Raw genomic sequence first — 18,734 nt, forward strand, 5'->3', positions numbered from 1 at the left:
CTAGGCAATTCTGATCTCATGGTAACTTGGTGGTCTATGGTTAAGCATTCAGTCTCTACTAAGTCCCAGTAGCAGGCCAAAGCTGTTTCTCAAAAGGAAAGCAATTATCTTCAGAGGATGCAAAAGATTTGCTTCAAAATTCTAAGAGTCTGTGTTGTGATTCTCCTATAGGAGCCTGCCAAAGGCTCTAGAAAGCATATCTATTTATCACTGATTCTTCCAATACCATTGGATCTACTGGATCATATGGCCCAAGTGGCAGAGCAGCTTGCACAGCAGCCTGGGCCTAATGCAGTGCCTCCTCTTGTTCCAGTTCCCAGTCAAAACTAGCAACTTTTCTGGTCACTCAGTAAATGATCTGGAGTAGCACACCCAAATGAGGAATATGTTGTCTCCAAAATCCAAAGAGGCCAACCAGGTGTTGTGCCTCTTTTTTTGGTTGTAGGAAGGGCCAGATGCCACAGTTACCCTTCATTTTAGAAGGGCTATCTCAACATGCCCCAAACCACTGGACACCTAGAAATCTCACTGAGGTGGAAGGCACCTATATTTTTGTTGGATTTATCTCCTATCCTCTCACATACAAATGCCTTAAAAATATATCTAGAGTATTTAACATTTCTTGCTCACAAGGTCCAATCAGCATGATATCATCAATATGATGGACATTCCTGGGGTGGGTGTGTGGGTCTTACATGATAAATCTACTCTTAACATTCTAATCTTTCTAAACCTTGGGATCCCCTCAACCAAATTATAACAGGGCAGTTCTGGCATTTTTACCTTAGGCACTGTAGGCCATCTTTTGGTCCATGTTTCAGTCAGCCACCTGAACAAACTGTTAGAGCCCTTTCTAACCCTGTGAGTTACAGGGCTGAATCCAGAATTTCTGCTTAGTGGGCCCATATCATTAAATTCAGCCCATATCATTAAATTCAACTTTATGTTCCATCCACCATTATCCCCACATCCTTAATATCCATTCCCACACATAATACCCTGGTTTCTGTTTATATAAATCAGAAAACTCATACAGTTCTTTTGGAGTAGAGCATGCTTCCTCATGGGTCATACTTTGTACTTCACCTTTTGGGGCCTGTTTGAACTTTAGTCCAGTTATAGATCTGGAAGAAGAGGGATGGTGGAGGTGGGTAATTAGAAAGATTAGAAGTTTCTTGCAAGTCATTTACCTCAGGGCATTCCTTTGCAGTTTTTCTGGTGAGACAAGAATATTCTCTTCCGGTGGAGGTTGGATGGCAGACTACTTAGGGCAGACTGGAAGTTTGGTGCCTGCTTCCTCAAAGCAGACCATTACAGGTTTATTTGGCAAAGACTCAGCAGAATTTAGGGTTTCAAAGTCCCCACTGCCATCATTGTCAACCCATATGCTCCCTTTCCAATTTTCAGGATCGCATTCCTTTCCAATCAATTCCTTCACTTTAACAGCCGATACCCTGCAAGGTTGAAATTTTAGCTTCTGTAACTCTGCTACTCAGACAATGAGACTCTCGGTATGTGTTTCAGAGATCTCAAGTCTGCAGCTTCACAAAACAAGATTTTCTTTCAAATCATTCATGTGGCACTTAAATTACAAACTGGAAGCCTTCAGCTCATCCCTTTCTTTTATAACCGTAACCAGTGTATTTAGGAACATCCAGCCAATATCATTGTACCTTTTAACTCCACAAGACTCTGTTAAAGTGTCAAAAACACTCTCATCCAGAACCTTGCCTCTTACAAGCATGGAAGTAGCCAAATTCAGTGGTGATAATTTGCTTATCTTTATTGCCAATTCATGCCACGGGCTAGCAGTAGCCTCTTAATTATTGGAAATAGAGTCATTAGTACCTTTTAATCTAATCAGAGTAGAAAGTCAATTGCAAAAACCTCTGAACCAATTCAGAAATCCCACTTTAAAGATTTTTTCTCAAGAACCACTCCTGGTACCAAGCTGTATTAGTTAGGGCTCTCTAGGGTAACATAACCAAAAGGAGATAACGGTAAATATTATGAGATTTTATAAAATGGTCTCACATGACTGTGGGAGTGCACAAGTCCAAATTCTATAGGGCAGGCTGCAAGCCAGGAACTCTGATAAGGTCCTCGATGAATTCCTCAGGAGAACCTGGCTTGCTGAAGTATTGATAGAGATTTTCTCTTCTGACTGCTGAAACCATCCCTTCTCCTTTTAAGGCCTTCAACTGATTGGATGCAACATCTCTCATTGCTGAAGGCAATATCCTCAGTTGATTGTAGATGTAATCAGCCATAGATGCAATCAACTCATTGATGATTTAAGTCCATGACATGTCCTCACAGTATCAATTAGGCCAGTGCTTGCTTGTCCAAACAGCTGGGCACCATTACCTGGCCAAATTCACACGAGACTATCACAGAGGCCTAAGGAGCCAATTTCTTAAAAATCACCTCATGAGGAATTTTCTTATTTGTTTCTTTGTCTGTTTTTTGTTTATTATTAGTATTGAAATATTGAAAATGTTCTAATAATGATTGAAGTGATGAATGCCCTACTATGTAATTACAGCAAATGCCATTGATTATGCACCTTGGAGGAACTGTATGCTTTATAAATATGCATCAAAAAGATTGATATTTTAAAAATCACCTCAGATGATCTTGAAGAAGGCAATTGGGCACCAGGACATAGGCTACTACTTAGGAACCATGGTTCTAGGCTTTGGTTCATGGAGAGTGAAGCAAATCAAATAGGAATACATCCAAAGGGTTAAAATGGCATAGAAATGGAAACCCTGAACTGTGAAAACAAATTGTCCCCTCTCCAGTGTTGGTTCCAGGCAGTTCTGCCTCCCTTCTACTTCTAGAAACCATTTATATCTATATCTGTTTGGATTTCAGTCATTGCAGCTCTTCTCCCTATCATCCTCTTGAATTCTCACTTAGAATCTTCTTCCTCTTCTGGTCAATCCTTCTCAGCCACTTACCTTGTGTGTACATTCTCCTCCTTGATACAAAAACCCCAGGAGTTATTTTGCATTCACTAGAATTCTGGTGTCAACTGTTTCCTGAAATTACTAAACACTTACTTCTTGGGTGATCCCATCCATTCCCTTGACCCTGACGGTGATCCTCACATCTCCCTCCAGAACAATCCTCTCCTCCAATCCAAAGGCCCTTATCTCCAACTGTCTGGAAAAAACACCATTTGGGTATCTCAAAAACACCTGTCTCTCAAAGTGTTTAAAACTGAACTAGGGTCTTTCCATGACTAAGCCGCCCCTTCTCTTTCTTTGTTCCTCATCCTGATATTTGGCACCAGCAGTCCCCATCTGTTATTAGAATCCTGACAACCATCCTTTATCTTTGTCGTTGGTTGAATTATGTGCCCCAGGAAAAAGCATGTTCTTAATCTCATCGTTTCTGTGGGTGTGAACCCACTGTAAACAGAATTTTTGAGGATGTTATTTTTAGTGAAGGTGTGGACCAACTGACTGAGGTTGGTGTTAATACTATCATTTAGAGGCTTTATGAAGAGAAAGCCATAAGCTGGAAGTCAACAGAACCCAGAAGAGAAAGGAGAGGACATAGTCATATGACAGGGAAAAATCAAGGAACCCCAAAGATTGCCAGCCAGAAGATACAGATCTCAGGAGGAAGCAAGCCTTCTAGTCTCTGAAACCATGAGCCAATAAATTTCTGTCATTAAGCCAACCCATTGTATGGAACTTGTCATGGCAGCCAGGAAACAAATCCAGTTTGGTAGCATAAGTAGGTGCTGTTATCACAAATCCTAAAAATGTGGAAATGGCTTTGAAATCAGGTAATGTATAGAGGCTCTAGAAGAGAAAGCAGAAGACACGGTCATGTGGCAGGGAGACCCAAGGAACCCAAAGATTATCAAAAGCCAAGAATAGGACACCAGTCTTCACGGAAAAAGTATTGTTAGCTGACCTGGTTTTGGACTTCTAGCCTCAAAATCATGAGACAACAAATTCCTGTTATTTAAGTCAACCCATTATATGATAGTTGTCATAGCAGCCAGGAAATTGAGACATCCTCTCTCTCAACCACCCCAACATCTAATAAAAAATGGACTTCTGTCAATTACATCTCTTAAATCTTTCTCCAAACTTCATCTCCTTTCCCTCTTTACTCCCACTGCCCCAGGTCAGTATATGGCCCTTTTTCCCGATCTCTCCCTTCCCCAAAATCTTACAACAACCTCCTTCCTGGTCCCCTGATTAAAGGCTCATGTCTCATGGCTGATTAATTTAAAATATTAAACTTGGAAAAGACAAGAGTCAGGAAGGGTTAGCAAAATAATTTGGGAGAAGGGGAGCAGATGTAGCTCAAGTGGTTGAATGCCTGCTTCCCATGTACAAAGTCCTGGGTTCGATCCCCAGTACCTCCTAAAAACAAAACAAATGAAAAATAATTTGGAGGGAGCAGGTGACTGGAGGATTTTAAGGGCCCGGGGTGGATGAGTAGGAGTAGTTCTCTATGGTCCTGAGTCCACCAAGGAGGTGACTCTATCCTAAATTAGTCCTTGCCTTGTGTCTAAATCCTAATCCCTAAGAAGGCATCCTAAGAGCAGGTGCAGTTTTTCTGAACCCACTTTTGATTTTGGAGGCTGGAGATGCAGACGTCTGCTCCAAAGAGAGGGAAAGAAACAGGAGAGCTAGATTCCTCCAGGAGAAGGTGGATCTGTGGAGAGGAAGATGCCTGTGCAGGATGAGAAGAAGAAAATAAAGGCAGGGGTTAGGCACAATCCAGAGAGACACACAAAGTATATGCACAGGAACATATTAGAGAAGTTCCACCGTATCCCCTTACTTCACAGCCAAGAAAACTAAGACCTGGAGTGGGAAAGAAATTATTATGGGTTCACATGGTGAGTTAGGGCAGGTGGAGGAAATTCCCTTCCAGGACCCTCTCCATTGCCCCATAATCTGCCACAACAGTCTACTTTGCCCTACCCAGTCACTTGCCCATTGCTTTGTATGAGGCCACACTTGAATGATTATAAGGATTTGTCTGGCACTATTTATAGGGCTGGTTTGCCCACAAGCACTCCTGGGACAACCCCAAACCCTGGTGCTCACTTTTTCTTTATTCCATTAATGCTCAGAAATATAATATGAGATTTTCAGAAGGACCTGGGTAGACCTCAATGGGTCATTGGTGCTCCAGGAGCAAAAACAGGCCCCAGGCAACCTCAGGTTAACAGAGGAGCTCTTCCTATTCCTTCCAGGGCTCTCAAAGTCTAGGATCTTATGATATTTTCAGACAACCAGATAAGTAGATGATCTTCCCCCTTTCACTCAAGCCCCCGTTTCCCTTATGTCTCTTTGTGGCCCTTATGTATTTTTTTTAATATATAATTTTTTATTATCTTTTTTTCAAAGATACATAACTCACACAAAATGTTACATTAAACATATAAGAGGTTCCCATATACCCCACTCCCCACACTTCCCACTCCTCCCACATCAACAACTTCTTTCATTAGTGAGGCACATTCACTGCATTTGATGAATACATTTTGGAGCACTGCTACACAGAATGGATTATAGTTTACACTGTCGTTTACACTCTCTCCCAGTCCATTCAGTGGGTTATGGCAGGATATATAATGTCTTGCATCTCTTCCTGTAATATCATTCAGGACAACTCCAAGTCACAAAAACGCCCCCATATCATACCTCTTTTTTCCCTCTTCCTGCCTTCAGCAACTCCCGTGGCCACTGTCTTCCACATTAATGATATAATTTCTTCCATTGCTAGAGTCATAATAATTTTATAGTAGAATACCAGTAAGTCTACTCTAATCCATATTTCCCCCTCCATCCTGTGGGCCCTGGGATGGCAATGTCTACTCCACCTCTAGATCAAGACGGGGCTTAGATCCCACAAGGCTGAGGGATGGGCCTTTGTGTATTTTAATTCTAAAGTGTGAAGAGTTGATAATGCCTTACTATACTACCTCTCTTGGAATAAATACATTTCAAAAACTGAAAAAAAAAAAGAGGAGAAGGAGGAAGGGAGATGGGAGAGATAGAAGGAGAAAGAAAGAGAAAGAGGGGAGGGGGAGAGAAGGAGGGAGATAGAAAGTAGAAGGAAGAGAGAGAGAGGAGAGTAGAAAGAACAAACATCTTTATGCCAGGGTTACATCTGTATTGGTGGAACTTCAGATACTGATAAAGTTATGTAGATGTCTTGGGACAGAGTCTTTTCCAGAGCTCCTGAAGTCAAACTATGTAGCTGCCAAAGTAAAGGAGTGTGGCAATTTATTTATTTTTTTTCCAAAATTCTAATCCAAATTTTCCAATAGTAACTGGACTGTCCAAATACAGTGATCTTGATTTAGTCCTGGTTTGGTCAATTACAACAGCAACATTTTTCATGCCCTCAGTTTCCTCATCTGGAAAATGGGAATAATCTAAACTACCTGGCAGCATTGTTGTCATTGTGACGTTTAGATGGAATAGTATAAAGATTTAATGAAGCCATATGGTATGGCTAAAAACTTTGAAGTTAGACCCAAGTTTATATCCTGGATCTACTACTTACCAGCTATATGGTCTTGGTTCAGTCATTTAACATCACTTTATAGGCATGAAAATTAATTGAAATATTGTCTGTAAAGCACAGTGACCAGCATATAATCAGTGCTTAATATAGTTTAGCCAATAAATAAATATCAATAACATCATGAATGCAAAAAATGGCCCCAGTTATCTTTTTAGCTTTGAGTTCCCTAATGAGACTCTGTGCATATCATTCCTTCAGTTCCTTCAAAAGATTGACCTGAAGAACTACGGTGCCTTAAATCACCCTTTTGGTTTGAAATTCTACCCTTTAACCTGGTGTGATGGTTAATTTCATGTGTCAACTTGGCTAGATTATGATGACCAGTTGTTTCCTCAAGCAGCTGACCTAATTGTCGCTGTGAGCATTTTGTAGATGGATTAGCGTCTACGGTCAGTTAATTGCTCCTGCTGTTTCTCTAGAAAACCCTGATTATCACATCTGGTAACACTTATTAAGCCAGTCTTAAGCACTGGTTTTTCAGATTAACCTGTAGTCAATTAATAGACAGCAGAACTCTTGGGGTGGCTGTAGAGAGAGACACACAGATAAACAGGATTGCTAAATATAATGTAGGATGCCAGTTATTATTTCCTAAGATAAGTGTATCCCATGCAATATTAGGGATATACTTACACTAGAAATTTGTTGTTTATATGATATTCAAATTTAATTGGGTGTCCCATATTTTATTTACTAAATCTGGCAACCCTAACACAGAATGAATCCATTTTTATTGGTGGGGGGGATGGGCGGTTTTGTTGTGTAGGAAACTGCAAAACATGGGACCTGTGTTGAATAAGCAAATGTGTTGTACAGTGGGGGCCCTGAGGAGCTAGAACGGATGTGGAGGTCATAGATACAAGGATAAGATGCAAATAGCAACAAATCAGGAAGGAAGAGACTTGGACTGAGGTCTGTGTTCCACCACCAGCTCCCTATCGTGCTAGTTTTACCTCAGTCTACCCATCTGAAAAATAAATGGATTTGACGAGGTGCATGCTCTGGGTATAAACAAAGGTTTCCAGAGGGTGCACAGGCTTAGAAAGATTTAAACAAATTATATCTTGATTCTTAAATTCCACATTTACTTTTTCCTAAAGTTGATCTGCCAGAGAATGAGCCTTCAGCCTACAAGTTCTCCTTTTCAATCTTCCCTTTCTTAAAGTCTTTCTTCTTTAAAAAATAAAAATAAAAAAGGAAAGGGGTAGATGTAGCTCAGTGGTTGAGTGCCTGCTTCCCACGTATGAGGTCCCAGGTTCAATTCCTAGTACCTTCTATAAAAAAAGACATACTTTACCTAATCAAAGGAACAATTTGGGAATGCATTTTCCTGAGAAAGATTTCCATGGAAGAAAGCAAAGAAAGTGTGATTAAGAATTACTAAAGGGGCAGTGTTTTGTTTCATTCGGGAGACAACTCATGGCAAGCCACTGTGTCTTTAGCTCTCTATCCTAGAATGAGAATCCAGAAGTGCAAGATTGTCACAGGGATCTAAATTAAAACATTTATTTGAATTGAAAAATAAGTCAGTCTTTTTGTGAGAGAAAGCAAATCTGACTTGGCTGATTGAGGACTGACTTTACCAGTTAGTTGATCTAGTTAATGTTTTTCCATAAATATGACAAGTTAAATCTGTAGCATCAAAACTTTGGGAAAAATATATTTAAAGCATTTAATAAGATAAAAGCATATTATAAAAAATATAGTATCAAAGTTCATAATATTCAAACTTTCCAATGCTTAGAGTATATAAAACTAAACCAGGTGCCTAAATAAAATAATAACAGGTGTAGTTAATAAACTTATTAGTCATTTCGTAAATTCTGATAAAGGATTTGTGGTAAACTTTCCAGAGCTTAAGAAAATTACTTATAATTTGTAATTAGTACTCTAATTAAGGAAACAAGTAATTTTGCAAATACAGGACTTCCAATTCTTTGCTTTTACAAAAATTGGAAGAGGTTTTAATCGTTATTGGTTAATATTAAAATTAGGTCATTAAAATGTTTATTATAGAGTATTATGTGAATTTTGACGCTTAGTTGGAAGAAGTTCAAAGAATTGAGTCACATACACATAACAAAATCCTTGTGCTTCTGTGCACTTTTATATCATTAAGAGATGTATTAACTATAAATTTTGTTTATGTAATCAATAAATACTGTTTATTTACCAATAGTTTCAATGTATTTGCTGACATTTCATTATTATTGTACATGTAAATAACAAATGGAATAAAAAAATCAACCCACAAGAAAAAAATTTAACCCTAGTGTCTTATGGTCACAGTAAATGAAAAAATTAAAGTTCAATATGTTTTTATTGCATAGCAATAGGAAAAGTGCATGAATAAAAGACTTTTGAGCAAAAGATTATATTCCAGTAGAATAAAAGTCTGTGGGATAAGAGAAATGGTAATATGAGTTTAAAGAGAGGGAGAAATGTTTTTAAATTTCCAACAGTTAAAGAAATGCCTTTTCATTTTTTTTTCATTATTTTTAAGATGGATGCTTATGGTGCTTATGGGTATTAAATTTGGTATTTTGACTCCATTGGATTCATTTTGAAAAGTTATGTAGCAAATTTTCAAAAATTTAGTACTTACAATAAGTCAGCATAATGTATTTGAGATCTATCCATGGTGTTGCATGTTGTTTGCTCCTTTTTATTGCTAAATCATAATTCATTGTATGGATGTGCATCATTTACTTATCTATTCACCAATTGATGGACAGTTGGGTTTTTCTGTTTTTGAGGATTATTAATAAAGGCCCTATAAACATTTACATACAGGTTTTTGTATAAAGATAAATTTTCATTTCTCTTGGGTAAACACCATGGAGTGGTCTTATGGAAAGGGTACGTTGAACTTTACAAGGAACTGCCAGTCTGTTTTCCAAAGTGGCTATGCCATTTTGCATTTCTACCAGCAATATATGAGCATTCCAAGAATCAGGACATTTTAAGAGACAAAAGTAATTAGCTTAAATTTCTGAGACCCTGAGAATTTAGTCACTTAATGTTGGTTGGAGAGATTTTTTTCCTATTTCCTAACTTTCCCTAGAAAATGTTGCAAACCCAGTGGGCTCCTTAGTCCTTGAGCTTGACTGGGCAGGAGATTCCCCATAATCCCATCATTGAACCTACCTCATTGCCCATCTTCCCCAGATGGCAGAGGCTGCTCTTTGCAGTAAACTGAGGAGCATTTTGCAATTGAAAGGTCTACAGAGAGTCAGGAGCTGGGGGAACATGTGTAATTTCTCAGATTACATCTTTTGGGAACTACAGATAAAGCCCCACTATGACTTCACTAGATCCCACTGTCCCCTGTTCCTTCCCTACTGGGAGAACATCTAGTCCCAGGGCCTTTCTATGACTGAGATCTCCTTGCTCACACCCCTCCCTATCCCACTGGCATGGCACGACCTGCTGCATGGCTACTCAACCAGGAATGTGCCTTTAGTCTCAGTCACTGCACAAGAGACCTTGATGAGGACAGCTAGCTTCCATGGTTCTCTTTGATACACCTTGTCTTAAGCCCAGACACAGTAAATAGATGCCTACACCAAAGACATTACCTTCTAAATAACTCCTACTCAGCTAGCTACATTTTGAAGCTGAGGAAGAATAGTCTCTAAGACTTGAGTACAGAGTACTGTGTATCTCCAAGTGTATAGTTCAAATCTTCTAAGTCTTTCTAATTTTTTTGTCTTTTTGCCCTATCAGTTGTTTTCAATTTATACTTTTAATTTCAATAATGTTTGCTTTATATATTGTGAGTCTATTGATTTAAGAAAATATAAACACATTCCTAGTGAATTGAATCTATCATTATATAGTAGCCCTTTCTACCCCTAAAATAAATATTCATCCTAGAGTTCTCCCAGCATCAAGAGTGACTTCCAGGGGGAATGGGGAGTGGCGTATATGGGAAGCTCTTGTATTTTTTTAATGTAACAATTTTTTAAAAGATTTATTTTAATTATTTTTCTCCCCCTTCCCCCCGCCCCCGTTGTCTGCTCTCTGAGTCCATTTGCTATGTGTTCTTCTGTGTCCCCTTGCATTCTTCTCATGTGGTACTGAGAAACTCCGTCACTTTTTTGTTGTGCCATTTTGCTGCGTCAGCTGTGTGAGCTGTGCCACTCCTGGGCAGGCTGCGCTTTTTTCCCGAGGGGCAGCTCTTCTTACGGGGCGCAATCCTTGTGCGTGGGGCTCCCCTACACGGAGGGCATCCCTGTGTGTCATGGCACTCCTGTGCACGGCAGCACTGGGTTTGGGCCAGCTCACCACACCAGTCAGGAGGACCTGGGTATAGAACCCTGGACTCTCCATATGGTAGGTGGATGCTCTAGCAGTTGAGGCACAACTGTGTCCCTATTTTTTAATGTAACATTTCTGTGATGATCCATGTATCTTTAAAAAAAAAGATAATAATAAAAAATAAATTTTTAAAAAAGTCAATAAAATAGCTAAATACGATAAAAATGAAATAATGATAGCTTTAAAAATAAGAAATAAAATACCAAAATTTGGGAAGTGAACTTGGCCCAGTGGTTAGGGCATCCGTCTACCACATGGGAGGTCTGCGGTTCAAACCCCGGGCCTCCTTGACCCATATGGAGCTGGCCCATGTGCACTGCTGATGCGTGCAAGGAGTGCTGTGCCACGCAGGGGTGCCCCCCGCGTAGGGAAGCCCCACGCACAAGGAGTGTGCCCCGTAAGGAGAGCCACCCAGCGCAAAAGGAAGTGCAGCCTGCCCAGGAATGGCACCACATACACGGAGAACTGACACAACAAGATGACACAACAAAAAGAAACACTTGTGCTGCTGACAACAACAGAAGCAGACAAAGAAGACACAGCAAATAGACACAGAGAACAGACAACCGGGGTGGGGGGGAAGGGGAGAGAAATAAATAAATAAATCTTTTTTTTTTTAAATACAAAAATTTTTTTAAAAGAAAAAAAATTTGGGATAATAAAAAATGAAAAAAAAAGAGTGACTTCCATTCTCTAATGTCTTTTGAGGGTTAAAATTCCTAATTTTAATGAAGACAAATACATCAGTCTTTTCCTTTTTTGAAAGTGCTTTTGGTGTCCTGTTTAAAAAGTCTCCCCTCACACTAAGGCCTTGAAGTTATTCTTCATTATTATCTTCTAAAAACTTTGATTTGTATTTTATATTTTGAAAGAATATTTTTATCTTGTGCCTTCCAGCTACAGAATCAGTAGTTCTTTTTCTATGCTTCTTCCCTCCAACATTTTCTCTTCTTTTGATTTCATCTCATTCCAATGTTTCTAATTCTATTTATTTATAAGCTTTATAATACATTTCTATTCTTTTATTCTTTAAAAAACTCTAGAATTTAAAAATATATTTTAACATTATTTAAATTAACAAAATCTAAGCTGTCAGCATCTTTACCTTCTTCCTGAATAATGCACAGATCTTAGAATATTTTAACACAGGGGTTCTTAAGCAGGGGTCCATGGAAAGATTTCAGGCGATCCATGAGCTCGAATTTAAAAAAAAAAAAAAACTTTCTTTATTTTCTCTGACCTCTAGCTGAAATCTAGCATTTCCTTCACTTATTATTATAGGTGATAAATTATAGTAGTATTCATTTCAAATCACATTACAGTTATTACATATCTTGAAAAATCAGTTATGCTCATCCATACTTCGAAATTACAGTAGTCGTTAGACTTGATGCTAGTTGAGTGTCATAAAACTATTAATACCTGCAGCTACATTCTGAGAAAGGGTCCATGTTTTTCACCTGACTGGCAAAGGGGCCTGTGGAACAAAAAAGGTTAAGAACCCCTGCTTTAACATATTGTCTTAATTGTTAGGACTGTTGTACAAAATGCGACAAACTAGGTGGTCTCAAACCACAGAAATTTATCGTCTCACTGTTCTGGAGGCTAAAAGTCTGAAATCTGTAAGTGAAAATCCTTCCTTGACTCTTTCTTGCTTCTTTGTTGGCAATCCTTGGACCACAGTCTCTGCCTCAATTGTCACATGGCACTCTCCCCAGTGGCTGGCTGTGTCCAATTCTCCTCTTCTTTTAAGGACACCAATCCTATTGGATTAGGGTTCACCCAAATCCAGATTGGCTTCACCCTGACTAATAACATTTTCAAAGACCCTATTTCCAAATGAGTTCACATTTGTAAGACCAGGAGTTAGTACCCAAACATGTCTTTTGGGGGACACAGTTCAGTTCATAACACATGTTGTTCAACAATTTTAGTTTGCTCTTTTTTTCTCAAATACTACAGATGAAATATTTTTAATCACTGTTGAACACATTCAGTATTTGTTTAGATTTGTCCATATTTCCCATTTTCTTTGCTTACCATATTTTCTTGTACCTCAGTTTTCCTGCTGGGATCACTTTTCTTCTTCCTGAAGGACATTCTCTAGAATTGCCTTTAGTGAGGACTTGTTAGTGGTAAACTTTCTCAATTTTGTTGTCTAAAAATACTTTTTTAAAAAATTTTCATTTATTTATTTTTTAATTGTATTTTTTTGAAGATACATAAATCACAAAAAATGTTATATTGAAAAATATAAGAGGTCCCCATATACCCCACACCCACCCCACCCCACTCCTCCCACATCAACAACCTCTTTCATCATTGTGGCACATTCATTGCATTTGGTGAGTAGATTTTGGAACACTGCTGTACCGCATGGATGATAGTTTACAACTGTTATGGGTTATGGCAGGAATATTTCTGAAAATATATTTTGTTTGCTTCTGTTCTAAACCAAACATTTCAATGGGTATTCAGAGCTAGATTAACAGCTATATTTTTGTCAACACATTTGAAGATATTTTCTATTGTCTTCAGCTTCTGTTGTCCCCTAGAGATAGTCCTTGTTTGTCAAATTGTTTCTTTCTCTTTGTTTTTACTTCAGTTATATTTTTCATTTCTAGGTATTCTATTCGGTACTTTTTCACATATTCCGATAATTTTTATGTGTTCTTTTATCTTATTGATACTGTTAATGCCTTCTGTTATTTCCTTAAGTATATAAACACTTTTACTTTTGTACTCTACATATTAATACAATAATTCCAATACTGAAGTCTTTGTGGATCTCTGTTTGTTGTTTCTCTTGACTTTTTCAACTTTTCTTGTTTTCTCAAGCAGTATGTGATTTTTTTTATTGTGAACTCAGGCTTATATTTAGTGGAATTTTTATCTGTGGAATTTCTTTGAATCCTGGGTTTAAGAAAGAATTCCTCAGAATCAGTTTGTTTAAAATATTATCCTAAAACTCAGGCAACTTTGAATTAAATTCATAGTTTCATATTTCTCATACTACACAAAAATAGTACAAAACAAGAAAACTACAGACCAATATTCCTCATGAATTTAGATACAAAAATTCTCAACAATGTACTAGCAAATAGCGTTTATCAATATATAAAATGAATTATACAACATGAGCATGTGGGGTTTATTTCAGGGATGCAATATTGGTTCTATATTTTAAAATCAGTCGGGGGGGCTGATGTGGCCCAGTGGTTGAGCACCTGCTTTCCATGTACTATGTACTGGATTCAATCCCTGGTACCTCCTTAAAAAATAAAATAAAACAAATCAATATAATCCACTATATTAACAGGCTAGATAAGAAGTCATATGATCATGTCAATCAAGAAAATTCCACAATAATTCATGATAAAATTTCTCAGAGAAATAGGGATAAAGATAACTTCCTCAACTTGATAAAGCACTTCCAAAATAAGTTACAACTTATATTATAGCTAATGATGAAAGACTGAATGCTTTTCCCTAATATCAGAAAAAAGGCAAGGGTGTTCACTTTCACTACTTTTATTTAGTATGGTTCTAGTCAATGCAATAAGGCAAGAAAAGGAAATAAAGTGCATATGAACAAGAAAAGAAGAAATAAAAATGTTCCTGTTTGCAGATAATATTTATCTACATAGAAAATCCCAAGGTATCTATTAAAAACTCCTAGAACTAATAAGTGAGTTCAGCAAAGTTGGTAGCAGGATACCATAAACATACAAAAATCAATTGTATTTCAATATATTAGCAATAAACACATGAACACTGAAATTAAAAATATAATATCATTTATAATCGCTAAAAAATTAAGTACTTAAGTGTATTGTAAATCTAACAAAACATGTATAGGACTTCATGTTGAAAACTTTAAAGTGATGATGAGAGATATCAAAGAAGATCTAAAAAAATGTAGACACATATCATGTTCATGGTTTGGAAGACTCAACATAGTAAAGATGTCAATACTCCTCAAATGATATATGAACTTAATGCAATACCTATCAAAACCCAGCAAGATTTTTTACATTTATAGGCAAGAGCATTCTAAAATTATAGATGGCAGAGCAATAGAATTAGAATATCTAGAATACTTTGGAAAAGAATAAATTAGGAGGAATCAGTCTACTTGATTTGAAGACTTATTATACATATACACTAATCAAGACTGTGTAATAATTACAGGGGATTATATCAATGAAACATCATAGAGAACTCAAAAATAGTCCACACAAATATGCCCAAATGATTTTTGACAGGAGAGCAAAAGCAATTTAGTGGAGTAAAGACAGCATTTTCAACAGGTAAAGGAGCAAGTGAATATCCATAAGCAAAAAAAGAACCTTGACTTAAGTATCACACTTTATGCAAAATTTACTCAAAATGGACGATGGACTTAAATGTAAAACATAAAACCTAAATAAAATAGAGAAAATCTTCAGCACCTAGGCACAGAGTGCTTAGACTCAACACCAAAAACATGATCCATAAGAAGAAAAATTGATAAATTGGACTTCATAAAAATTAAAATTTTTGTCCTGAGAAAGAATCTATTAAAAGGGTGAAAAGATAAACTACAGAGTAGGAGAAAGTATTTGCAAATGACATATCCGATGCAGGCTTCATATATAGAATACATAAAGAGCACTCGAAAATCAACAAAACAAATGCAAATAATCCAATTAGAAAATGGGCATAAGACATGAAGAAACACTTCACCAAACAGGATATACAGATGAACAATAAGCACATGAAAAAGTGTTCAACATCATTAACCATTAGGGAAATGCAAATTAAAACCACCATGAGGTATCATGACACAATATCAAAATGACTAAAAGACTGAAAACATCAAATATTACTGAGGATGTGGAGAAACTGAATCACTCAAACATCTCTGTTGGGAATGTAAAATTAATAGCCACTCTGGAAAACAGTTAGGCCTTAAAAATTTAAACATGATTTACCATATGATCCAGCAACTGAACTCCTGGGTATTTATTCCAGAGAAAAAAAATTATGTTTACACAAAAACTTGTATTCAACTTTATAGCAGCTTTATTTATAATAAAACCCCAAATTGGAAACAACTTAGATGGCCTTCAATGGGTCAATAGTTAAATAAACTATAGTATATTTATACTATGGAATATTAGTAATAAGAAAGAGCAAACTATTGAGTAATGGAACAACCTGGATGAATCTCCACATAATTAAGCAGAATGAAAGAAACCAATTTCAAAAATGATACATCCTTTATGATTCCATTTATATCACATTCTTGAAATGGCAAACTTATAGAAATGGAGATTTAGATAGGTGTTACCAAGGGTTGAGAGGAGGGCAGGGGAAAGAAGGTAGTGAGTACAGGTGCAAAAAGTCAATACTAAGGACCCTTGTGCTGATAAAAATGTTCTTTATTGTGAATGTATCAATGTCAATATCCTGGTTGTGGTACTTTACCACAGTTTTGGAAAATGGGGGAAGATGCAAGATTGAGGGAAACTGAGTAAAGAGTACACGGGATCACTATATTATTTCTTATAGCGTAATCTAAAATTATCTCAAAATAAAAATTTTAATTTAAAAAACAATACAAATCTTTATCCCAACTCCAATTTTTTGGTCTATGTTCAAAGTCAAGGTCCACCAGTAGTTCTATGTCTAGGTATATACACAAAATAATTGAAAACAGGGACTTGAAAGATATTTGTATACCAATGTTGTCAACAGCATTATTCAAAGTAGCCAAAAAGTGGAAGCAACCCATAAAAAGGAATGAAGTTCTGATACCTGCAACAACATGTGTGAACTTAGAGGATGTTGAGAGAAATAAGGCAGACACAAACTACAAAAATGTATGATTTCAAGTATATGAAATGCCTAAAACAAGCAAATTCAGAGACAGAAAATCTGCTTACAGGTTACCAGGAGCTGGGGTGGAATGAAGAGTTATTGCTTAGTGGGTACTGAGTTTCTATCCAGGTGATGAAAAAGTTTTGTTAATGGATGATGACAATGGTACCACAATATTGTGAATTTAATAAATATCATTGAAATATACACATGAAAGTGGTTAGTATGGTAAATTTCATGCTGTATATATACTACAGTAAAATTTTTACAAGGCTATGTTTAGCCTTTTCTTTTGAATGGATATCAAGTTTCACTAAAAGCACTTATTAATTAAAACAACAACAACAAAAATACTTCCCTGTGGTTCACCATGTTAAGGTCCCATATGTACTTGGATCTTTTTCTATTTGTGTACCCTCCATTCTATTCCCTTGATCTAGTTTTGTTTTTGTTCCCTGAATACCAAACTGTTTTGATTCCAGTAACCTTACAATGTTTCATCATCTGCCAAGACAAGATCCTCTCCCACACAGACACCATAATATATTTTTGGAAAACAATATGATCATTCTTGTAACACTATCATTATTCCCCCAATTTCAAAATGTATAGATGAAATAGACATACTGGCAGAACCCCCACATTGGGTCTAAGACTATACCAGATTCAGTTTACACATACTCCTAGATATGTTTCTCCTCCCCAAACTCTCTGTGCCTTTCCCATTATTTCAGAGGAAAGCCAAGTCACAGCAACATCACTTTGTTCCTCATCACCACTGGCTAACTCAACTTCCCCCAGAGGGAGGTTCACCATTATGGGAGGAGTGGCTCTGATTTCTAGATCCAGTATGATAAGACCCAACTCCTCTCAGTATTTCCAAGCCTAGATGAAGTACTGTGTATATTGCTTCCCCAGTATATCCACAGAATAGTCCACATGCTTGTGAGTAACATAACCCACAAGCATGGGGAAGTTAACACTGATGAAAAAAAACAAACAAGTCTGGATCAATGAAAGCAAATTAGATGGAAGAGATCTAGCAGCATAGTGGTCATCAGCCTTGCGTGGAGGGAGATGTGAATTGAGGTATAGATGCACACTGACTCCTGTGAAGAAACAGCTTGACTGTTTCAGGAGTCTGGAAGCAACAAAACTGAAGAATCAGGGAAGGAGGTCTAAGGAAAAGGTATGTGGATGGGCTTATATGCAAGAGGCCACAAAGGATCAAGATCTTTGTGTTTCATGTTAATGCCCACCAATGATCACCTCTGCAGAGGCTCTTGACAACTAGGATAGCAGGATGATCCATTCTGTAGGTGTCAGCCAGATTCTTTACTTGGCTACAACAATGTTTTTTCTATAGGCTATGGTCAGAAGGGCCGTGGTGGCCAAGATGGAAACTGTGCCTGGTCCTGTAACTTATGTTCCCTTTCACCAAGGCTGACATAGCTATTGGCTTGTCTAAGTGCCCAACCTATAAGCAATATAGACTCTGCATATGGCACCATTTTGGAGGGAGACCAGCAAGCCTCCTGGAGATAAACTGATCCATCATAACCTTTTGAGCATGGGAGAAGGAACAATTCACCCTTTCAGGAGTACATATAGACTTCGTCCATGCCTGCAGTGTTTCCACAAGCACTGCCATTTGAGGGCTTAGAGAATGCCTGATTCATCAAAATAAAATGTTGTCACAGATCAGGGGAACCTTTGTTTGTAAAACGAGCCATGGCAATCGGTTCATGACCATTGGATTAACTAGTCTTAAAACGTATCCTCATAATTCAGAAACAGCTGGCCTGATGAATGGTGGAAAAGCCTGAGGAAGTTTCACCTAAGGTGCCAGCTTTAGGACATCATCTTGTCAGGTTGTAATCCATCCTTTGGAATACAGCATAAACACTGAAACAACGGCTGATATATGGTATGCTGTCACTAATAGCTAAGTGCACTGGTCTAGTCACCATCACTCCCAGTGA

At 37.5% G+C, this 18,734-nt stretch overlaps 1 protein-coding gene across 1 annotated transcript in view; it reads right to left on the bottom strand.

Annotated features, from left to right (window-relative positions):
• Positions 1-18,734, bottom strand: part of WFDC8 (WAP four-disulfide core domain 8) — a 91,865-nt gene that overhangs the window by 22,899 nt on the left and 50,232 nt on the right. The window contains exon 2 of the mRNA XM_071211826.1: positions 4,595-4,701. Within this exon, the coding sequence (XP_071067927.1) occupies positions 4,595-4,701 (107 nt within the window). The remainder of the gene's footprint in view (positions 1-4,594; positions 4,702-18,734) is intronic.

This window comes from Dasypus novemcinctus, chromosome 24, assembly GCF_030445035.2.
Source record: "Dasypus novemcinctus isolate mDasNov1 chromosome 24, mDasNov1.1.hap2, whole genome shotgun sequence".
NCBI classification, from domain to species: Eukaryota; Metazoa; Chordata; class Mammalia; order Cingulata; family Dasypodidae; genus Dasypus; species Dasypus novemcinctus.